Raw genomic sequence first — 24,920 nt, forward strand, 5'->3', positions numbered from 1 at the left:
TTTAGTAGCAACACCTCCACACACACTTCCAGATTTGAACTGTAACATCTATGCTATTTAAAAAGATGGTTTTAAAAGTTTTTTTTAATTTCTTCTTGTTTCTAAATTCTTTAGCCGTCTCATGAGCATTGTATCAGCACTTTTTCCAAAAGGATCACGTAGTGTGGTCCCACGAGACACACCTCTGAATATATTTGTGAAGATTATTCAGTTCATTGCTCAGGTAAGAATAAGCCTAGGTAGAGCTATAAGAATAGATGAGCATTATTTGGAAGACTTGTAAGTTTATGGTTAGGTTTTGAAGTATTTGCACTGAGGTAATGGTCTTATATCCTGAGTAGAATTTCCCTAAATACTTACAAAAATGAAACGACTCATTCTGTTTCTACTAGTGGGAAAATTATTTTACTTAAACTTCAATAACTGTTGTGTATGAACATTATAATGTTTACTATTTACATTTCTATTGCACTGTTGTGTTTGTGTATGTGTATATATATAAATCCACTAATATATTTAGTATATCCCATCTTAATATTTTTATAAGGGACAAAGCATTTGAACAGTAATGTCCACTTATATTTAGCCTGGAGACTAGCCTCTGTAGACAGAAAAAATATGCAATGCATGTATTAGTGTGTAGTTAGTATTGCATTATGGTTAATATTATTTTAGGTTCTTCTGGTGTCTTAATGTCAAAATGCAGGATATGATCTCACAAGATAAACTCTCATTCATCTATAACCTTATAGATTAGAGACATGTTTTCCTGTCTTGCAGATAGCTTGTCTGTGCTTCAACTTCCAAAGCAATTTGCTTCTGGTCATACAGGGACGAGGCAAAACACTCAACCCTTCACTGTTAATATTTGTTTCCTAGGGCTCCTGTTTTTATCATTAATTTTTAGGTATTTAAAACAGTTCAGCTCATTTGTAGAAATGTGTTCAACTTGATCAGAATTGTCTGGGAATTTTTTTCAAGAGAAATGATTCAACCATATCAGGGGATGAGCTTGTTGAATTGTACTATATTTAAAAAGGAACATTAAGTCATAAGAATGAATAGGAAAAAAGGAATATTTTTTATTTTTATTTTTTAAACTTTTTGACAGCACCTGTTCCAAGCCATGAAATTAAACTATTCCTATTAACTGAAAAGAAATGATTTTATCAATCTGTCTTCCTTTACAGGAACGTTTGGATTTTGCGATGAAAGAAATAATATTTGATCTTCTTAGTGTTGGAAAATCACCTAAAACCTTCACTATTAATCCAGAGGTAAAAAAAGCTCATTACTTGCATACAGTGAGAACAGAGCATTGGGGGATTTTATGAGGGGAAATTGGTTAACTATTTTAGAGCCAGGATGTAAGCAGAGTAGTAAGTATCTGAGTGGGTGTTCTGCTAAAACTAAAGAAGTAAGTAATTGTAGTTTGCACAATTGCTGTTTCATTTCTGGTGAATGAGCTAGCAGCAGTACTACAGTTCAGACTCCTTTCAACAATAATTTCAGTAAGTAGGTGTGAATTTTTGTTACAGTATAACTGTAAAGCCTTTTTTCAGAGAAGTCTTACCTGGCTCTTATGGTTCAAGACCCAACTGAACAAATGAGATGTTTAAGCAATCTGTCATTCTCAAGATTCATATTAAGTCCTTTGGTGCTCTGTACTATAAAGTATTTGGTATATTAGCCTATGCCAAGTCAGTTAACTGGAGTCAGTTATGGGGAGACACTGAAGACTTAAACTTTATTCTTATTCTTGTTACTTTCATTACCCTAATATGTAACATTTAAATAATACCTGTCCTACTGGACCTATACTGCTGTCTGTTTGAAAGAGGGGAAAATGCAGTTTGTGTTTTGCTTCATCTGTGTTACTTTAATGTTACAATTTCTTCTGTTTTCTCTTTCCTTTTTCTTCCTTTTTTTGCTATTGAAGAGGATGAATATCGGCCTCAGAGTCTTCCTTGTCATAGCAGATAGCTTGCAGCAGAAAGATGGTGAACCACCAATGCCAACAACAGGAGTTGTTCTTCCCTCAGGAAATACTCTGCGTGTGAAGAAAATTTTTCTTAATAAAACGCTGACAGATGAGGAAGCAAAAGTTATAGGTATGTTGTATTCTTTTGTAAGTTGGCGTTCCAATATGTGCATGCATGTGCGCAATTATTCTCAAGCAGTGGGTTGGTTTTTTTTAAACTTTATTTCTGTATTTATTTTAATTGTTAACAAGAATCTAATCATAGTATATTTTAACAGAATTGCTTTGATTCTTTAGAGAGGGCTGCTAGACAATAATATTGACCTTCTGGTGTCTGAGACCAAATCCATGGCTTTTTTTAAGTGTTCCGCACTGCCAGATTAGCACAAAGAAGCCTGAGTGCAATTAGTGTCGTAAATAGCGTGGCAATTTTAGTTCCCTTGATGTCATTCTAGAATGTCCCAAATGTCCCACAGCTGGAGTAAGACAGTTTTGATCCCTGTGCTGTATTGATCTTCTGTGGATGAGGTAGTCATCTCTAAAGGACTGTTTCAGTGTGTAAAATTTAAACTAGAACTAAAATGCTCAGAGTTGAGAAAACAGAAAAGCAACTAATGGTTGCTTCTTTATGATCTTTCTGAAAGAAAGTTCTACTTCCATATAATGCCTACTACTACTCATTTAACATCTATTTCTTTTGACATTTAAAGTGTGTATTTCATATCAACTTTTGTATAAGAAGAAGTTAGTTCGAAGCTGAGTAAGTGGCAAACGTTTTATTAAAAATGTGAAAATGAAATGAGAATAAATGAAAGAGGTGATCGGAACTCTTTGGCTTTTCAGGAATGTCCATATACTACCCTCAAGTCAGAAAAGCACTAGATAGCATTCTTAGGCATTTGGACAAAGAAGTTGGAAGGCCCATGTGCATGACTAGTGTGCAGATGTCCAATAAAGAACCTGAAGACATGATTACGTATGTACTGAATTACAGCATTGTCACTGTCACAGTTATATGTCATTATTTTTATGCTAGAATGTTGCAGATACCATCATTAATGCATTAAAATTGTTGGCCTTTTTCTTGACTATTAAATGAATGCTAATTTAATTAATTAATTATAACAGGTTTTGTTAGCTCCTTAGTTTTGACATGAAATTGAAAATATTTGCCATGTACTGAAGTAGATTTTCCTGTTGTTTTGTTGGTTATAAACTGGTTTTGTAGGGGTGAGAGAAAACCTAAGATAGATTTGTTCAGAACTTGTATTGCTGCTATCCCAAGACTGATTCCAGATGGCATGAGCAAGACTGACCTCATTGAATTGCTTGCAAGGTAAAGGAAATTAAATTCTGCTCTTAGTGATGTTTCTTTTTAAATGCTGTGTGTATAAGAGTTCATCAGTGCACTATATAGTGTGAGTCCGCTGCACATAAAATCCATTCTTCCTGTTCCTGCCTGCTTTTTGCAGTTGGTCAAGTGTTACTGGCCAGAGTAGCGGGAGGTAAACCTATTCTGAAGGTCTTCCACTTATTTTTATAGATAATTTTTTGAAAAGTAGGAATTTCTGTTGCTTTGTTTTTTGAACTTGTCTTATCTTTTTGTTACTACTATCATACTTTTTTCAGCTTTTATATTTTTTTCTTTTTCCTTCCTATTGCTACTACTGTAAATTATCATAAAGGCATTCTTATTTGACATTACCAAAATTGGAGACGGGCACTTAATGGCAAAATTTTTTTCTTGTTCTCTACTAATCCTGCTTCCTTTTTCCATTTTTTTTATTCAACACTACCCATATTCCTCCATCTCTTATCTCAATTTAACTTGAATGTGCCTTATCAGTACTGATAAGTAGTTGAGACAACTGGACAGCCAGGTGTTTGCAGGTGGGTAAACTGAGCATTCAGTGAGAATATGTAGTTGTGGTACATGCAGGCGGTCTTTATGTATTACTAGAGTGATAAACCTTCCTTTTTAATTTTTAATCCAGGAATGGTCTTAGCGCGGAAATACGGGATAGCTTTTAGCTTTTAAATTATAAATTCATTTGCATATAATGTGTTCAGTTACATATATAAAAAAGGTAGTGGTGTGGGAGAATAAGATGTTTCTAACACTTTTTCTTCAGTGTCAAAAATCACATAAAAGACATGAAGTATTAAGTAATAATACAGTACCAGATAAGTTTCTTCTACCATAGCTGAGACGTATTTTTAAGCATATATGCAAAGGGGTTTTTTTGCGAGTTTTTTCTCCTATCCAGAGTAAAGCTGCTTTATCTGCAGAAATAATCTGTTCTTTTCATTTTTATTTGAAGAAAATAACCTGTACATCACACTGTGCCCCAGCTCTAAGGCGGTTGCTCAGATGCGTGCAAAGATGTGCCTATATGTGCGACTTGATTGTCACACTTGAAAATTATTTGTCTGTACTGAGTTTTGTGAAGTCTTGGATTATTTTGCTATAGTAGTAGTGCCTTCTGTTAGTAGCTGGTTCCAGACGTATTCCACGCAGAAAATGCATGTGTGGAAGTATTCTACATTGTGCAGTAAAGAATGAAGATTTAACACCAAACTTTAATTTATAAAGGCTGGTTAAGTGTATGCCAATCTAGGGTGATGATATCGGTATTTTTTCTAAACAGGCTGACAATTCATATGGATGAAGAACTTCGTGCCTTGGCTTTCAATACTCTCCAAGCATTAATGCTTGATTTTCCAGACTGGCGGGAAGATGTTCTTTCAGGATTTGTATATTTTATTGTGCGTGAAGTGACTGACATCCACCCAACGCTTCTTGACAATGCAGTAAAAATGTTAGTGCAGCTCATAAATCAGTGGAAACAAGCAGCCCAAATGCACAATAAAAACCAAGATTCTCAGGTATTTCTAAATAAGGTCCTTTGATTTTAAAACATGGTTTGAATCTACGTAGAATTTTATTAGTAGGCTTTATTGGTTTTGCTAAATAATAAAAAATTCAGCTTACTTTCTTACAGTGCTTGAAGATTTTTAGATCTATTATTTTAAATCAGCGTTTTTGTCAATAAAGTTACTTCAATATTATTAAGTATTACCTAAACACTAATTCAAGGCCACATTTTTGCTTACAACAAAAGTCATCATGTGTAACTGGAAGTATATTAAGTAGGAGCAGTTAAACAGTAGAACTAGTAAAAAAGCACCATTTTTTACTAACAAACAGAAAGAGTCCAAATAGTTAAATTTTATACAATACTATATGTAACAGTATTACTTTATTTTTTAATTTTGCCCTCACTGCATCGTTCCTGTGAGAAAACGAAACAAGAAAGACTTTCTTGTGATATTTGTTTGGACTGAAGTCAGAGAGATACTAAAAAAAACAAAGTAGCTGGTATCATGCAATTCTCCTAATGCAAAACTTGACTAGTAGCCAAACAAGATCTAAATACCTTATGATTAATTCTGCCATTGCCAATTATGGAACTATTATAGCTTGGTTGTGTTAATATTTTTCTTAATTTGCTTGACTTCTGTGATCTTTTTCTCAGCGTGGTGTATCCAATGGGGCTGCCCATACCCTTCCTCTGGAGAGGACCCTTTATTCCAGTGTATTTCATGTGGTGGAAGGCTTTGCTTTAGTCATCCTTTGCAGCACAAGGCCCGCCACCAGGAGATTAGCTGTCAGTGTTCTCAGAGAAATAAGGGCCTTGTTCACACTTCTAGAAATTTCTAAGGTAAGAGTTGATGACCCATTCTTGTGGCTGCTTAATGAAACTGCTTTTGTCTTGACTTTGTTTGAGCTTTTTATGTTTTGCCTTTTGTCTTTTGTAGAGTGATGATGAGTTGGCTATAGATGTAATGGACAGACTAAGTGCTACTATCCTGGAGAGTTTCATACATCTCACTGGGGCTGACCAGGTAGGAGAGTTTTAACATTTGGATGCAAGATGAGGGGTTCTGCAAAACTGTCCCATGCAAATTGTATATATTTTAAATGATAGCATCACTATGTTTGTGCTAACTTTATCAGCAAGTTATCACCTTAAAAAACCAAAAACTAACAAACCCAACAAAACAAGAAACTCAAAAAAATTTGAGGAATGTTGTGAAGCTGACACTTTGTGCACTTTATGGTCAGTGGTGTCTTGTTATGACCACCATATACCATATATATCCTTAACTGTGTTTTCTCATCTTGCTCATAGATTACCATTTCTTTGAAGCAAAGACCACCACCTTTTTCTGCAGTGATACAGTGTCTTAATAAAGTCAATGTGTCCTTTATGCATGATGAAAACTATAATAACTATCCATAACAACAGAATTCTGTATTTATATATTTACCATTAACTCTTAAGTATCAAGGAAAAGCTCTTCTGATTTTAGGTTTAAGAAACAAGTTGGAGTTCAGTAGTAAGGCTTTTAGAGTCTGGAATCTTTTGGAATTATTAAATCCTAATGAGTGAAAGGGCCTTTTTCTAGAATTTATTGTTTCCTAATAGCCAGTTCCTTCCCAAACAGCATTTTTATATAACTGTCCATGCTAGGAATGTCTGTAAAAAAACCCCCATATATTAAGTAATGTGTTTTATCTATTCTAAATGTAGTTTTGACACTGATACTTTCTTAGGTTTTTAACAATGAAGACATTGTTACTTAATATACATAGATGTAAAATACTGCCTTGTTCTCTTTTTTTATGCACACAGACTACTTTACTGTACTGTCCCAGTTCAATAGATTTACAGACTCTGGCTGACTGGAATTCCTCCCCCATCAGCCACCAGTTTGATGTAGTCAGTCCATCACATATATGGATATTTGCACATGTGACTCAAGGTCAAGATCCATGGATCATAAGCCTCTCAAGTTTTATGAAACAGGAAAATCTCCCAAAACACTGCCCGACAGCTGTAAGCTATGCTTGGACGTTTGCTTATACCAGACTCCAACTGCTGTCTCCACAAGTGGATATAAAGTAAGTTAATTTCTGAAGTAAATAACAATATATTATATTGAGTATTCTTTCAAGATTTATCATTATTGCGGTGTCATCACGTTTCAGTGAGGTGGCGTATGGCCTGTTAATATTTTCTGTAGGTTTAATTCAGCTTTCTATAACAAAAAATTAAAGTAGTTCTGTCTGGAAAAATGTTACCTGCTGTAAAGATTAATTAATTCATGCCTTCAGTCATATTGTAGTTCAACAAATTTGACTATAAAAGCATACATTATTGATGTACAGCTGTATTCTGAACAATTTATTCAGTTTACGCCATGTTAATAATTTTGGAAGCAATGGCATGTACATAATTGAAAAATAAATTCAGTAGAAAAACAAAGTGAAATCTGGTAAGCTTTATTTACTATACTGAGCTTTTTTTTTTTTACTATATGGAGTTTTTTGGTTTTTTTAAATAGCAGCCCTATCAATGCAAAGAAAGTGAATACTACTACAAGCAGTGACTCCTATATTGGGCTGTGGAGAAACTACCTGATTCTTTGCTGCAGTGCAGCATCTTCTTCAAACTCCTCCACCTCCACAGGCTCTGTGAGATGTTCCCCTCCTGAGACGCTGGCGTCTACTCCCGACAGCGGTTACAGCATTGATTCAAGAGTAGGTTCTTCTAAAGCTTACTGTAAATAAGTCTATATGTTATTGGAAGTGGAGACACCTGAGGCTTATAATAACTGTCATAATTCTCAGAAACTGGTGTAATTTGTCTGAAAACACGTTTTAGTATACATTTGTCTTTCATGTGTTTAGGATAATGTTTCAGTTTGCTTCTCCCAATCCGTGCTGTAGAGGCTTTTCTGCTTATGTTTTTTAAGGCAAAATCTAACCATGTCATAAAAACATTAACCCAATCTCAGTCTTATCCAGTGGTAATGAGGAAATGTTTACCATTGACTGGGGGTTTTTTTGCTGTCAGTTGGCTTGTGCAATTCTGAGCAAATAGCCTCTCACGTCAGTAACTGAAGCAGTGACATATTCAGGCATAATGTATCTTGTTACATTTTTCCCAATGACAGATAGTTTTCTGTCTGCCTTGCTTCATATCACCTGCAGATTTTTTCTTTTTGCTTGTTTGCTTCTTTTTGTTTTTCTCCTTTTTGGCTTCCTGTAGAAGGTACAGTAGAGGTAAAGATAACTCATGGAGTATGCAGCAGATTTTTGGCAGGAGCAGCCTATTCCACTTGTTTGTTGCCAGGATCCTTTCCCTAAATCTGAGGAACTGTAGACTGAAAGCTTTGTTCTGTTTGAGAGCTGCAGTGGAGTCTTAAGGAATTGCACACCAGAAGTGTTTCCTCTTCCTGAGGAGGGCAGATACACTAAAGATGCAAAGCATCTGTTTATCATGTTGAGGCATTCGTTGTGATCTGACATGGAATTATACATGGAATGGAAAAGTAGTTAAACTACTATTTCAGAAAGTCTTTTTCCATGTCAAATACCAAATATTTCATTTTTATAATTTTAAGTCACTGATACGTGTGAGAAGACTGTAAAATTATAGCACATGTTTTAATGTCACATCACCTGATTGTCTGGTAACTACATCATTCTGTTTTATTCTGGTTTTCTTCTTAGATCATTGGCATTCCATCCCCTTCCTCCTTGTTTAAGCACATAGTTCCAATGATGCGCTCTGAGAGCATGGAAATTACAGAATCCCTTGTGCTGGGACTTGGCAGGACCAACCCAGGAGCTTTTAGGTAACTGTTGTTTCATCTGGTTTTATGCTAATTGATTACAAAGCTGGGGAATCAGAGCTCAGAAAAAAAGTTTTGCTTTTTTTTCTTGCAAGAACTTTGTAAAAAGCTCTGAAAACTGATTACCATTGTCTTTTCCAGCATTAGTGGTGTGAAAAGGATTGTTGGAGGTTGAAATAATTTTATGTGGTCATGTCTGCATAAAGGAAAAGTTAGTTGAAATAGTAAAGGGCTGCCTTTTATTGATATTAAAGGTTGCCCTTATGTGAAAGAACAGGCCCTGTGGGCTATTAATGTCTGAAATTTTAATTATTAATAATGTTTGTATAAGAGTTATTAAACCCTCCTTAATGGTATTGCCAGTAAACATAGGTTTCTGAGTTCTTTATGTGTAGAAATTTCGGGATAACTGTATTCTAAAAAGAGATTTTTGGATCAGGCTGAAAAAAATACCAGTTACAACTGTTTTCTGACTAGTTCTGAAGCTTCGAAAATGTGTGGCACATCCCTCTCCCCCTTTTCATTTTTTTTTTTCTGAGTAAACTTCCTGTAACTTCATAACTAATATACCTTTCTCATAGGTTGTACTATGACAAGTCCATGTGGATTAGTTAGGGCACTGGTAACTGTGTTCTACTGTAGCAGAATTAAATCTCTGCCAAGCCACTTGTTCTGTCAGTTTCATACATCGTGTTCAACATAATTGGATTCAGCTCATAATCCAAGATTTTTGGTTACTCTATTGTGACAAGTCTTAATATAAACGTCGAATTCAAAATGGTCTATCTAGCCGTCGTGGCTTTCCTACCCCAACTGAAATTTGCTTTTCTTAGGATCCTAATGTACTGTACTGTCAGTGTGTATTACAAATCCACTGAGGTGAAAGGGCAGTTCTGTGCCAGGAAGCCATGAGTTTTAAAATGCATCTCCATGCCACTGTCTTCAACTGACAACTGTTTCTTTATGGAAGATGGATGAAGAGGGAGAACATCTGAGGGGACGAAAACTTCCTGAGAAGACCGGTGCTGAGCATCAGATGTTCTCTGACAGCACCAGCCTCTTAATAGAGTTATGAAGTTGTACCATGCTATAGCAATGGACTCCGCTTCTGCAGAAGAAATCAGGGATCACTAATACCCTTGGTGTTAAAGATTTGCTTCTTGTCTCCAGTCACTTGTGTCCCATAATAATAGCAGATGAGGAGCCAAAGGTGTATTTGAAACTGTAATGCCAAGTCCTCAGTGACAGTATTCGGTTTTAATCCTGTGATGATCTTCTAATTTTGTACTCTGTCTGACTTTACTCTCCTACCAGGAGTAAAGCAAGACTTTATCCCGTGACCCTGAAGATCTACTGAACAGTTGAAATTATAACTGTGCTCTAGAAGTCTAGAAAATGCTTTCAGAAAGGGTTTCACCAGAAATCCTTGTTTTCTAAATTTGAAACAATTAATTCAGCAAACTTTAGGAAAAAAAAAAAAAGTATGATTCTCATCAGTTTTCTGATTTCTGTGTTTTGTTTCTGATGACCAGCTTTTTTCCTCTTTCCAAAGTGTGTACTCCCACCAGATGCTAACTGTAGCCCATCCTTCACTGTTGCAGCTCTGTGCTGATTTGTTGTTTTGGTTTTGTTTTTTTAAGCACTGTTTGCTCCCACTTGGTATGTGGGAATTTTTTTCATTATAGATTATATGTATGTGCAGTCCACTTAAACTTGCTAGAATATTCTTTTTTGTTTTCTCTTACTGATCACATGAAATTGTCTAGGTTTCTCTTGCTCTCCATTGGAAGCTGACCCTTTACTATGTTTTAGCACAAACAACCTTCTTCAGATTCTTTTCTGTGTTTAAAAGAAAGTATAAAACATGCTTAAGTCTTGTAATTGAGCGCACTGCACAAGTTTGTGCAGCTTTCTGATCACCTGGACCTGTTCTCTTAAGGAAAAACTTTGAATGATGTAGCAGAGAAGTCAGTCATTTACCACAAAAAATTGAAGTGGTTTATGCTTTTGATATGTCCAAATTACAGTAGCACAGGAAGTAGAAAAATGTGTCACACTCCAATAAATCTAAAGTGGAGGTGGTAGTTACTTTAATGTCTGTTAACATAGTAAAACCTGTATGTTTTTACCTTAGTATTTTGTCTACGTATATCCATACTTTTGGGAGTCATAATGTTACCAAAATCTCGGAATGAAGAATTTATCAACACCAATGCGATGTAGATAAGCAAACACTTCTTTATTGATGGCCGGGTGCGTGAGTGAGTCTCCTCACGACCAACACACACCAGGCTTCAAAATCATACACCTTATATAGAACTTATTCATACGTATTCATGCATAAACATAGTATTTCCCGAAAATCATTAACATACTCTTGCTTTGTATGTTAATTTCATAGCAGCTTTTGTTGTGCAACTACTAGTTTCATTAAAATATATTTCTTATTCCTCTATATTTCTATTAAAATGATTTTATAAAATAAAAAAAATAAAATAAACTTTTCAATACTTTCACATTATTTACATAGCAGTAGTTTCAGCATATTTTGGTGGTGGACTATTATCTTGGTGGAATGGTTGGTACTTCTCTCACGATCATGCGATTGACTGCAATTCTATTGATAAACTGTTTCTTCAAACAAGCATATACTAGCATGATCATCAGAAAGACAACCAGTAACAGAAACACAGTTTTGATTATAGATTGTATCCAAGAGCTTAGATTCCATCCCAATTTGTTAAAAATTTTCCCCAGCCAATCTTCTGACATATCTTCTCGAATTGATTCTGTTTCCTTTTCAGTTTTACCTAATAGGTCCAGATCATGTTCCACATCTTGAGTTACATTTGGAATGTGAATGCAGCAGTGGTCCAGTCTATCCTAGAGATATCCACATACTCGATGTTCTTTAAGTAAAAGCATATCTAATGCCATTCTATTTTGTAAAGTCATTCTGGAGGTCACCTGCAATTTCCTAAATCCCCTCTTGGTGACATTTGCTAACTTTTCTACCTGACCTTGTTAATTGATAAAGCCATTCTCTGTTTCTATATGAGGCTATAGGATTCAAAAGTGATTCAAGTGCTCAGCCAATTTTTACTCCTGTTGATGGCTCTTTCCAAGTATCATCATTTGTCTCAGACCTCTTGGTTAGTTCTAATTTTAAACTTTCCAAGGGTCCCTTAAACGGTGATTTCTTCCAAATCGGGCACAATTTTGGCATGCCTAAAGTAATTTGTTTCACCTTACCATCTAATGGTAAGGTTCCGTCACTTAACGTCCAAACTAAATGTCCTGGACTTTGAATAGTAGATTTTCTGCAACTAAACAGAGTTCCTCTTCTGGGTGTAAAAGTGCTAGTTAAATTGAGAGTATTCTTCAGACCTCAGCAAAAACAACCATATTTTAAAGCAGCGGCCAAAGGAGGAATTTGTTGAATTATTAAATCTGCATTGCTGATATCATACACTTTTTCACATTTCCACCATGGCACTGTTTTATTCTCCTTCTCTCTCAATGAAGTTGATTTATCATTGACTGAGGGTAAAACTACGAAAGCTTTTCCATCCCAAGTAAAACACCAAGGAGTTCTGGCCATGTACTGAAATTGAGAAAATATGGACATAGACCATATAGAGTCCCATTGTTCTACTGATTGTGTACCTTGGCCTGTTTTGTTACACTTCCATTCCATGATGTTTTTGCTCACATTGGTTTGAAGTTGTTCATCATAAGAACACCATCCCACAGTCTTATATCTCCCTATTTTGGTAAAAACATAATTTAACAATTTTTCACAATCAGCCCGACTACCTGGAGATTTCCACTGTTTTCTGATAACCCTTACTTGTTCATACCATTGAGTTACTGGCCTTTGTTCACAATAGGTGGTCTCATTTTTATGTTCCAGATTGGTCAGATTCATAGTTAAAATTCCCCACGGAATGGATTCACCTGCTGCAGTAACAAGCAGTAATCTGTGTAACATTCTGCAAGTTGGCAAATCCTTTAATCAATCCCAACATCGAATTTTCCTCAGCCATTTGTTTGGGAATGTCAATTACTTTTCTGTTTCTAGTTGTCTTTTGTTCCTATCCACCAAGTCAGTCCATGATCCTACCACCACTACCGACCAAAATAAAAGCCAAAGAACAATCAAAACCTGATATGAAAAAATTAGACATGTTTCAGAGTCAGTTTTAAAGTCTCTGGATCACGGTTAGCAATCTTTCATGGAATAGGTGCTTTCTTCACCCGAATATAATGTATCCAAGCATCTGATTCTGCAGTCTTGATAGTTGTATAAGTGGTTAACAGTATCTGGAAAGGTCCTCTCCAACGTTCCTGCAAAGGTTCAGAGGTCTAGGTCTTCACATAGACATAGTCCCCTGGTTGGAAATCATGCACTGAATTCTCCAGGGATAAAGGTCTATTCCAAATAACCGCACTCCGAATTGCAGCCAGAGTTTTCCCTAGAGAAAGCAAATAGTTATACACATCCTGTTTTCCTTTTATATGTATGTTTGGATTTGGTTCTGGAGACTCATATGGTTTTCCATATAATAATTCATAAGGACTTACTGAGGTTCCACTCTTGGCTGTACTCTGATTCATAATAATGCCAATGGAAGCGCTTGAGGCCATTTTAGATTAGTTTCTTGACAAATCTTACTTATTTGTCTTTTTAAAGTCTGATTCATCCTTTCTACCTTTCCACTAGATTGTGGCCTCCAGGACGCGTGTAATTACCAAGTAATACCCAATACTTTGCTAACACTTTGGACTACTTCAGCAAAAAAGTGTGGACCTCTATCAGAAGAAATTCCAATAGGAACTCCAAATCTTGGAATTATTTCTTGTAGTAACTACTTCACTACTTCTTTTGCTTGTGTGGTGCGACAGGGAAGGGCTTCTGGCCATCCTGTAAAAGTATCAACCCCCACAGGATGTACCGGTACCCATTTTGTCTAGGTAACTCTGAAAAATCTACTTGCCAATAATCTCCAGGTTCTGTACCAGATTTTAATCTACCCATTTGAACTCTTTTCTTCATCACTGGATTATTTTTCAAACATACTTCATATTTTGCAGTTATCATTTTAAGCTATTCCCAACATCTTAACTGATACTACTTGTTTCTGTAAAGAAGTTAGTAAGGCTTCCGCTCCCCAGTGACATTCCTGAAGTTTTGTTTGAATTACCTCTCTCATCAAAAGAGGTGGAATTGCTATTTGTCCATTAGGGGTTACCCACCATCCAGCTAGGTTTTTCTTAGCATTTAATAACTGACCTTATTTGTCATCTTGTTCTGAATATCTTGGCCTTTCCCTAGGAGGGGTTACTGTTTTGGAAGGAATTATTGCTATCTGTAATGTTTGTTTCTTTGCTACCTTTCTTGCCGTTTTATCAGCCAAATTATTCCCAGCAATTATTTTTGTGTTCCCAATTTGATGTGCCTTACAGTGCATGATTGCTACTTGATCTGGTTTCTGAACTGCTTGCAATAATTGTAAAATTTCCTTTTGATATTTAATGTTTGATCCTTGAGAGGACAATAGCCCTCTTTCTTTCCACAAAGCTCCATGGACATGCACTACCCCAAAGGCATATTTTGAATCTGTCCAGATATTTACTTTCTTTTCTTTACTTAGTTCTAGGGCTTGAATCAAAGCAATAAGTTCCGCTTTCCGGGCTGATGTGGTATTCGCCAATGCTCCTGCTTCTATAACTGTAGTATCTGTTGTTACTGCATATCCAGTGTATCGGACTCCTTGCTCCATAAAGCTGCTTCCATCTGTATACAATTCCCAGTCTGGTCGCTCCAATGGTACATCCTTCAGATCTTCATGACTGGATTAAACATACTCGATGGTAGCCACACAGTTATGTTCCAGTTGTCCTTCTTCCTGTATGGAGCTTAAAAACACTGCAGGATTTACTAGGTTAGTTGTCTTTAGAATCACATCATCTTGTTCAGTCAGTACTACCTGGTACTTCATCATTCGGCTCGGAGACAGCCAATGTCCCCCCCTTTTTGTTCTAAGACAGTTATCACCATGTGCGGGACATAGACTGTTACTGTTCTTCCCAAGGTCAATTTTTGAGCTTCTTGTATGAGCATTACTGTTGCCACCACTGCTCAAAGGCAATTCGGCCACCCTTTACTCACTATGTCCAGTTGTTTGGAGAAGTATCTGACTGGTCTTTTCCAGCTTCCTATCTTCTGAGTTAACACGCCCAGTGCAAGGTGTTGCCTTTCATGAACAAACAACTGAAAATCTTTGGTTAAGTCTGGAAGTCCCAAAGCAGGTGCAGACATTAAGGCACACTTTAATTCTACAAAGACCTTTTGCTGTTGTGGGCCCCATACTAAGGGAGAATTCTTTTGGGCCTCATATAGCAGTTTAGCTGTTAGTCCATAGTTCATAATGCAAGGGTGACACCACCCAGTCATTCCTAAAAACGCTCTGAGTTCATGAATATTTTTCAGCTCAGGTATACTACAAATAGCTTCTTTGCGATCTTTTCCCAATTGTCGCTGCCCTTTTGAAATTTCAAAGCCCAGGTATATCACAGTCTGACAGGCTATTTGGGCCTTCTTCCTGGATACCTTACACCCATTTAGTCCCAGAAAATTCAGGAGGTCAATAGTCACCTGTATACAAGTAAATCTTTCTTCTGTAGCAATCAATATGTCATCCACATATTGTAGAAGTAAATGTCCAGGTCTTGGTTTATCCTGTTTCCAGATCTCAAGTTCCTTTGCCAACTGATTTCCAAAAATAGTTGGACAATTTTTAAATCCTTGGGGTAATCTGGTCCATGTCAGCTGCATCTTTCGCCTGGTTTGTGGATTTTCCATTCAAAAGCAGATAGTTTTCTTCTTTCCTTTTCCAAAGGTATACAAAAGAAAGCATCTTTCAAATCAAGCACTGTAAACCACTGATAAGTCTCTTTAACGCTGTTAACAGCGTATAGGGATTTGCTACTACAGGATAAATATCCTTAACTATTTGATTCACTGCTCTCAAATCTTGTACTAACCTATATTCACCCGAGGGTTTTCTGACTGGTAAAATAGGAGTATTATACTCAGATTCACATTCTTCTAAAATGTTATACTCCAGAAATGTATTAATCAATTTCTTCAGTTCCTGCCTCACTTCTGGTTTGATTGGATATTGTTTAATTTTCACTGTCCCTGTACCTTCCTTCAAATCTATTTTAACAGGTAAATTTTAACGATTTACCAGGAATATCTGTTTCCCATTGTGTAGGGATCACTGCCAAATCCACCTCCGGTGGAATTTCCTGCTCCTTTACTTTTTCTTGTATCATCAGGATTTCTCCGGTTTTTGACTCAGGTATTTTCAAGAAAAGTTCTCCTTCTTCAAAAACAATTTGTGCATTCAATTTGGATAACAAATCCCTTCCTAACAAGGGTATCGGACATTCTGGTACATACAAGAATTCATGTGTAATTATCTTATTTCCAAATTTCAAATCCAGGGGTTGTAGAAATGGCCTGTTCTCTTCTTTCCCTGTTGCTCCTATTATATTGGCTGGTTTTGTTCCAATTTTTCCTTTACAGGTATTTAATACTGAAAAATGTCGCTCCTGTATCCACTAAAAGTTTAACTTCTTTTTCTCCCAGCTTAATTATAACCAGAGGTTCAGCTGGGTTCCCCTCCGGTCCCCTTCAATCATCTAAAACCATTACCTTGGCCATGTCTTGATAAGCATTCCTATTTTTAGGACAATCCCAATCCCTTTTCCAATGTCCTTCCTCCCTACACAAAGCACACTGATTTATTCCTAGGGAGGTATTAAATTTCCGATTGCCACAGTTCATACAACCTCCCCTTCCATTAAATCCTCATCCTCTGCCTCTTTCTCTATCTGCCATCCTTGTCACTACGGCCAATAATCTACTTTCCCTAATTTTTCTTTCCTCTTTTTCTCTCTGGTTATATATTTTTCCATGCTACCTCCAGCATTTTATTCAAACTCCTTGAATCCTCTCCCTCAGGTTTCTGGAGTTTCTTCCTTATATCTGGTGCCAATTGTCCCATAAAAATCAAAGCCAATTGTATCTGAGCTGTCTCTGTTTCCACTCTCAAATCAGTGTATTTCCTGGCAGTTTCCTTTAGTCTCTCCGGAAATGCTGAGGGAGATTCATTTTTATCTTGCCTTACTTCATACAACTTGACCAATTCAGAGATTTAGGCATAGCATGTTCAACTCCATATAAAATCCATTTCTGATACCGACTCAGTCTTTCTCTATGTGCCACATTATTTGGGTCCCACTGCAGATCCCCAGATGGAAAATTCTGCTCTATTGTTCTACCTGTTATTCCATTCAACACAGCCACCTCTGCCTGTGCTTCGCCAGTTTTCAATACCATCTGCTTCTCTGTATCATCTAACAAATTATCCAGGATCACCTGTAAATCATTCCCGTCTGGATTCTGCGTTCTGATTATAGTATCTACTACTCTGCCCACTCTCTCAGGATCTTCTCTATAAATTCCTGCTGCCTGTTTCCATGCCATCAAATCCATAACTGAAAAAGGTACTTTCACATATACTGGCCCATCACTACCAACTCCCTGTCGCAGGGGAGCTATTGTTTGTGTCTGCTGTCAAGTTCTCCGTGAAACAGGAGTATGAATTACAATCTCAGGTAATCTCTCCTCCACATCTTCTATTCCACTGCTATCTGGTTGACCCACCTGTTCTCATGCCCTATATTCTCGACCCTGATTCCTTTCTCTTCTAGGAGAGGATATATCTGATTCTGGTCCTTCATCAATTTTGGAAGCAATTCTCTTCTTCAAACAATCTTTCCCAATCTCACAAGTTGAACAACACGTTTTCACTTTCTTATTATCAGCAGTTATAGCCATTACCAGATTATCTCCAATAGTTAACTTACATTCATCCTGCCAATCCTTTCTTTGTCTTAAGTAAAAGAACAAATCCACATACGGCATTTCACTTCATTTCCCCTGTCTTTTACAGAACAGCATTAACTGCAGAATAGTGTTATAATTCAGTGTCCCATTCATGGGCCACTTTTCCTGATCATCCAATATATACAAAGGCCACCAATTATTACAATCCTCAATCATCTGTCTCTTTCACAGAACATCGTGTAAATCTCCCCAATGTGCCAATAAACATCCCAATGGAGAATTTTTTGGAATTTTGTCATTTGCAGCAAGTTTACCCATATTTTTACTTTTAAACAACTGTGTTAACTTGGATGCCATAGTATAATCACTTTACAGTACAATACACAATCACTGAAATCTGTCACTCCGATCCGTGGATTCGAACTCCACACTCACTTCGTGTTCTATTGCACGTCTCTCCTTTACAGCCACACTCACACTTTTCCACAACTGTTATCTTAAATAAAGGTATATAACACAATATTATACACTTCTTAATTGCTACTCCGTATACAATCAAAGAAATAAACAATTTCACAAAATAACACATGAAATACTTCTAACTTTTTGTTAGAGGTGCTACCTTAGAGAACACTATAGCATATAGGTTCTCTTGTCTCCGCTGTTGTCCAGCCCTGCAATAGCTTTCGCTTATGTCTTACGGGCAGACGCCTAGGCTTCCACTTCCACAAGGATCCTTTAGTCCAACCCTGCACAGCTTTCACCACGACTGACAGGCAGACTTACTCAGTGGGACTTGAACCCACTGGTGGGACTCTAACCCACTCACTATAGAGGGACTCTAACCCACTATTGTGGGACTCTAACCCACTTACTCTAGTGCACTTATTATAGTGGGACTCTAACCCACTTACTACAATTTACAATGAAGAAGTGTCTTACCAAAATCCAGGGAACGTCGCAAAGAGCCTTACGGATCGGGGATCGATGGGTATCCCCGAGAAATCCTTGGTGCCGGCTGGAACCGATCAGGTCCCCGACTCCTCCGGTCTCCTTCAGCGAGGTCCCATCTGGGTCGCCAAAACTGTTACCAAAATCTCAGAATGAAGAACTTATCAACACCAATGCGATGTAGATAAGCAGACACTTCTTTGTTGACAGCCGGGTGCGTGAGTGAGTCTCCTCACGATCAATGCACACCAGGCTTCAAAATTACACACCTTATATAGAACTTATTCATACTTATTCATTAAGTATTCATGCATAAACATAGTATTTCCTGAAAATCATTAACATACTCTCGCTTTGTATGTTAATTAGCTTATCAGTCCTTCGCGCTTGCGGAAATTCTTCCAAGAATTGTGGGCAGGGGTCTTTGGGAGGAAGGCCGTAGGTCTTCCTCATGGCGTACTTCTCACCCTTTGCCTGGAACAGGATGGTCTTGCAAGTTTGCAGTGTCCTTACCGGTCTGAGCTAATTTATGTCTTTGTCGACCATCTGTTTCTTCTTCTTGTTTCTTTTAGTCGCTCCCTCTAGATAACTTATAAACAGGCCCCTTGTTAGAGAAAGTTAGAGAAACAGATCCCTTCTTTCATTAGTTATTTCATTAATTATTTCTTTCAAACTATATGGTTACATGACCTAATTACTATACCTACATTCTTTGAGTAAATATATTTACACTTAACTTATTGTCCCTATTCCATGCAATTTCTTCATATCAATTATTAAAGTTCACGATTTCTTGGCAGGTAACTACGAGTTGTTTCATTCAGTTGCTCTCACTTACCAATTCTTTTGGCCTTGGTACAGGGCTGTACAGAGGATTTCATAGCAGCTTTTGTTGTGCAGCTACTAGTTTCATTAAAATATATTTCTTATTCCTCTGTATTTCTATTAAAATGATTTTATAAAATCAAATAAAGTTAATAAATTCTAACTATTAGCAAGTCTGTAACAATAAGACAGTCTTAGTTTGGTAGAAGGCCCTTGAGTAGTAATAAAGATTGTGGAGCTTCAGAACAAACAGGGAATGTAACCACAATGTCAAAGCATGTTGTTCAGTTTTCACAGAGACCAGCTATGCCAGCGTGTTGGGGTTTTTTTGGTCTTCTAATAGTATCATTTATACCATAAGGCCCTGTTAAATCTGAATATTAAGATAAATTAAAATCACCTGTGATAGAAATATGCCTTAATACTTGGTGAATGCAAATTTAGCGGTAGTTATTGAGAAATCCATTTGGTAGTCTGTCTTTAAATTAAGAAAATAATCTTTCTAGGAAACATCTCTCTTAAATGCTCATTTATTCAGAATGCTACAGGTAAAGAAGGGAGAACTGAGGTTGTTTTAACTTACATTGTAATGCTAGTTGCTGTGTTGCTGTAAAACATCTTTCACTGAAATGTTAATTTAATCATTGTTTTTATCCTTTTAATTCTTTTATTTTAATTCAGGGAACTAATAGAAGAATTACATCCTATAATTAAGGAAGCACTTGAAAGAAGGCCAGAGGTAATTAGATATTTTCCACTATGTTTAGTACACAGTTTGAACTATCTTCTCACAAATGGTAGTAAAGAAACTTTAGTTATGTTCTTTAGTTTCTGCACCTAAAAACTGTCAGTATACCAGATAAAAATGTGACATCTTACCTTTTTAAATTATTGTGAGGTGTTTACATTAAAGAGCTTTGTGTTTGTTTTGAGCTCTTTGTTATTCCTGTATTAAAGAGGCTTTGTTTCAAATGATGAAAAAATTACTGTAACCTTTTCCACGCACCTTTAATTCCTCTTATCTAAACATAGGCAGTTGTTACTTTCGTTATATTATCAGTAACATGCCTACAATTAGTAGTACCTAAGAGAGAACTGAGCTCTACTGTCTACCAATTTTGTTGCATGTTTTTTTTTATTTATTTTTAATGAAAAAGGCTGTTAAGCCTACCTACTGACTGCTCTAACTAAAAATGTTCTGATCAAGAACATGTTTTACAGCAAGGTTTAGAAGCCTCAGTAGGTATTCATAGAAAAAATAATCTCTGCAGATACAAATTCAGAGATGGTTACTTCATATCTTTTATGGTAACTGTCATACTCTTACTAGTAACAAATTTGTAACTAAATGCAGATGATGGGAAGGAATATCATCTCTGTTTCAAAATCTTACCAGGCTGTATCTTTTTTGTCAGTCTTGCGTGCAAATCATAGAATAGTTTGGGTTGGAAGGGCGCTTTAAAGAGGCTATCTGGACATCTTCAGCCAGGTCAGGTTGCTCAGAGCCCCTTCCAGCCTGACTGTGAATGTTTCCAGGGATGGGGCATCTACCACCCCTCTGGGCAACCTATTCTAGTATTTCACCACCCTCACTGTAAAAAATTAGTTCCTTATATCCATCTGAATCTTGGCTTCTTTAGTTTAGAAACATTACCCCTTGTCGTATCGCAGCAAGCCCTGCTAAGAAGTTTGTAACCATCTTTCTTATAAGCCCTTTTTAAGAACTGAAGGGTCTCCCTGGAGCTTTCTCTTCTCCAGGCTGAACAACCCCAACTCTCTCAGCCTTTGCTCGTAGGAGGGATGTTCCATCCCTCTGCTCATTTTTGTGGCCCTTCTCTGGACCCACTCTGACAGGTCCATGTCATTCTTATGTTGGGGGCCCCAGAACTGGATGTAGTACTCCAGGTGGGGTCTATCAGAGCACAGTAGAGAGGCAGCACCACCTTCCCCAAAATATGTAGGAAGATTGACGCTTGTACTTTGTTGTTTTTATATGTTGCACTTTTTGAGAGGAGACTGATAAAACCCATTATTTTGATAATACGTGCAGTAACAAACCTAGCGTATCTTGGAGTTGCAACAGGGAAAAATTTTGTTCATTGTCTGGTTTATTAAAATTGCTGGCAGTTTTTGTAACTCATCTTAAAAGATTGGCACTCCTGATAATTGATGCCAGTTGTAGTACAGATATAATGATGCTTTTTATACACTATGCTGGTTTTACACTTAGTTTTTCCTATGCTTCATTCTAATTTTGTTTCCTCTTGTTGAATAGAACATGAAGCGGCGCAGGCGTCGAGATATTTTACGAGTACAACTAGTACGAATATTTGAACTGTTGGCAGATGCTGGTGTCATTAGTCACAGGTAGGGGCAGTACTGACAAGGTGTTGTTTATGCTTCTGAATTAAGTCATTAGTATTCTTATGACCCAGTATAACAAGCATGCAAAATTCTTCAGTAAGTTTTAGGATACTACTGAATAAATAGATATGGTTTTATAAAACTTGGAACTTTGCTGGCTTTCTAATCCCTTCGTCCCCTTCTTTGTCACTGTGGTCTGCATTTTATTTAAAATGCTGCTATTCTGTTCCCTGGGATATTGCTTTGAACAGGCAATGCGTCATGTTCCTTCTTGTTTGTGTGTTTTCGAACATTGCACCAGTTAAGCAAATAAAAAACCCTCAAGTTACAGCTATTCTACAATCAGTCTGGAATTCTTCCTCATCCAGAGTCCTGGTACTAGTCAGCATACCCTATGCAGAGAGGGCTGCTGCTCATTGATATTAGTCCTTTTTCTATCTGAGGGAGGAAGAATGTTAACTGGATTAGGGGTTGGGGATTTTTTCCCCCTCTGTTTACCCTACTTGTGTAGGGACACTTTGAAAGAAGACTTAAAATTCTGGCATATGTTTTACAAGTCTCTTACAAATTTTTTTTCTGTGCAGATGGAATTGTCTAAGAGCAAGTTGGTTAGGAGATGGTTAGGCAAGCTCCTGCCATTTTATTAGGCAACGATACTTAAACATTTGTCAACTTTAGCAACATAATCAGTGTGAAATTCTCAATCTTTAGGTAAGCTACTACAGTGCTGCCTCAGAAGCATTGCTAAAATGCCTTCCTTTTGGCATGCTGACTTTTGAGATGGCAGCAGTTAAAATCATACTCTCCCTCTTATCTTTGAAGGTACTCACTGGTGTTTAACTAGTGTGTATAAAATATCTCCTACGTACAGCCCGCACCCTTGAACCTTGTCAGCTTTCCTCTCTGAGGCCAGCCTGACTCTGTGGTCAAAAGTAGCAAACTTCATCTTGTCTCTGGTGTGCGAGGCATGGTTTTTAGTTGCCTTCAGTACAAATGTGGAAAGATGATGGAGGGAACTGAGAGGAAAGGAGTCACCCTTCTAACAACTGTTTTTCAAAGGAGGGCAGTTTTGTATCATATGCGGTCTTTAATCTCCTTATGTAGTTTAGTGCAGATGTCTAGTCAGATGCTAAAGCAATGGAGATGGGAAGTGAATATATAAAATGAATAAATTGCTTTCATCTGCCTAATAGTCAATAGCATGTCATGAAATACTGAACATCTTGACCGACTCCCAAAAATCAGTTTCTGATATAGATGTGTATAGTCAAGCAGTAGTAATTTTTCTCTGGTTTACGAATTGCATGGGGTTTTTAGGGGGGAGGGGTTTGGGGTTTTTTCATTATTATTTTTAACACTTTCCCCCAGTATAAGAACCAATTCTGTGCAACTGAAGATGAGTGACTTCTGATAATGGGGCTTGATTATTAGGTTCCTTTCACTGGAGCTTTTTATTTAACACTGAAATAGAAGCTGGTTGACGGAATTACTTTGCATTAAATTTTTGCAGTGATGAGATTGTAGAGGTTTTTTAAAAGAAAGAAAAAAAGGATTGTTTTCAAAAATTGTTGTTGTATGTATCATATTTTATTTTTAAGTGCAAGTGGTGGCCTTGATAATGAAACACATTCCCTCAACAACACTCTACTTGAATATGTCGATCTAACAAGACAACTCTTAGAAGCAGAAAATGAAAAGGATTCTGATACATTGAAAGATATCCGATGCCATTTTAGTGCCTTAGTGGCAAATATCATTCAAAATGTTCCAGGTATGTGAAAATGCTTTAGTAACTTCTGATGACTGTGTTTAATATGCAGTGCATTTTAAAAAACAAAAATAAACAAACAAAAACTTAAAAAATCCACTTTTTCTCTGAAGTTTCAGAATACTTTCATAAAAATAATTTATGCCATCAGTTTTGGATGTAACTTTAGCAGAATGAGTTTATGATTTTTTAAGAGAGATTTCTGGTACTGTTTGGAAATGTACGAGTAATTTTCTTACTTGGCAACAGTCTGGTTGGCAGTGCATTTAAATTCTCTAGACTAAGAAATAGTTCATTCTTTTACACTGTGGCATTAAACAGGACAACAGTAAACCTACATCCAGCTATTATGATGTGGAAATATGTCTTTACATTGATTTTTCTTACATTCATTGTTTAGGTCTGTTTATGTTTTATGTACTTTATTTCAAAGATTGACAGGAGGAGTGTGTCTAACTGTGCTGTTTCTTACAGTACACCAGAGAAGAAGTGTCTTTCCGCAGCAGAGTCTACGCCACAGTCTATTTATGTTGTTCAGTCATTGGGCAGGTCCTTTTAGTATCATGTTTACTCCCTTGGACAGATACAGTGATAGGAACATGCGAATAAACAGACACCAATACTGTGCATTAAAGGTATTTTAGCACTTTCTGAATTTTGGAAATAGATTATGTTGACTTTTCTAATGCAAATTTAACATTTGGGCTTTTTGGATGTAGGTTTCACATCCTTATTACCATTCGTGATTTAGCTCTTTTTCTCTTCTGCTTACATGTGTATTTATGACAGTTTGGCTTTTTTCCATACTGTAGACTATTGCACTTGCTATAGGAATTTCTTATTATATTCTTATAAACATATACTTCCCATAGCTTTACTTCTCAGTTGTCTAAGAAGCACTTTCATGTAAAAATACATTCACAATCAAACTGACATATTAACTCTTAAATATATCAGCACTTCAGTATTGGCAGTTCCTTGTATTTGGAAGTTGAGAAAAATAGGATTTGTTAATTTTTTAAAGAAGATGTTAAACTGTTATTTATTAGCCTTTGTCTTCTCCCTTGACTGAATAGAAGCTAGTTTTCTGATATTTTAATGGACTTGGTCAAAGCCCTTCCTGTGCCTGAGTTACTAAAATGTAGTGTTTTTCAATTACTTTCCAAAGGCTATGTCTGCTGTACTGTGTTGTGGCCCTGTTGCAGACAATGTCGGACTCTCATCTGATGGCTATTTATACAAGTGGCTGGATAATATTTTGGATTCACAAGATAAAAAGGTAATACAGGCAATGTCAACGTTGTTTTGCAACTGTCGGTGCCTTCAACATATGCTTTAATGAGTTTTGTAGTCAGATTGGCCTAAATGCTTTCGAGTGGCTTAAGCTCAAAGCTGTTTTAATAGTGCAT

The 24,920-nt window shown here is 36.7% G+C and overlaps 1 protein-coding gene across 11 annotated transcripts in view; it reads left to right on the forward strand.

Annotated features, from left to right (window-relative positions):
• FRYL (FRY like transcription coactivator) overlaps positions 1-24,920 on the forward strand; it is a 185,816-nt gene that overhangs the window by 103,560 nt on the left and 57,336 nt on the right. For all 11 annotated transcript variants that reach the window (XM_056333546.1, XM_056333537.1, XM_056333479.1 and 8 more), the window contains 16 exons: positions 115-223; positions 1,191-1,277; positions 1,940-2,111; positions 2,825-2,957; positions 3,210-3,317; positions 4,630-4,867; positions 5,518-5,703; positions 5,801-5,887; positions 6,679-6,947; positions 7,391-7,586; positions 8,562-8,686; positions 20,061-20,118; positions 21,655-21,746; positions 23,342-23,514; positions 23,986-24,146; positions 24,680-24,790. In XM_056333546.1, the coding sequence (XP_056189521.1) occupies positions 115-223; positions 1,191-1,277; positions 1,940-2,111; positions 2,825-2,957; positions 3,210-3,317; positions 4,630-4,867; positions 5,518-5,703; positions 5,801-5,887; positions 6,679-6,947; positions 7,391-7,586; positions 8,562-8,686; positions 20,061-20,118; positions 21,655-21,746; positions 23,342-23,514; positions 23,986-24,146; positions 24,680-24,790 (2,305 nt within the window). The remainder of the gene's footprint in view (positions 1-114; positions 224-1,190; positions 1,278-1,939; positions 2,112-2,824; positions 2,958-3,209; positions 3,318-4,629; positions 4,868-5,517; positions 5,704-5,800; positions 5,888-6,678; positions 6,948-7,390; positions 7,587-8,561; positions 8,687-20,060; positions 20,119-21,654; positions 21,747-23,341; positions 23,515-23,985; positions 24,147-24,679; positions 24,791-24,920) is intronic.

This window comes from Falco biarmicus, chromosome 1 (genome assembly GCF_023638135.1).
Source record: "Falco biarmicus isolate bFalBia1 chromosome 1, bFalBia1.pri, whole genome shotgun sequence".
Lineage (NCBI taxonomy): Eukaryota > Metazoa > Chordata > Aves > Falconiformes > Falconidae > Falco > Falco biarmicus.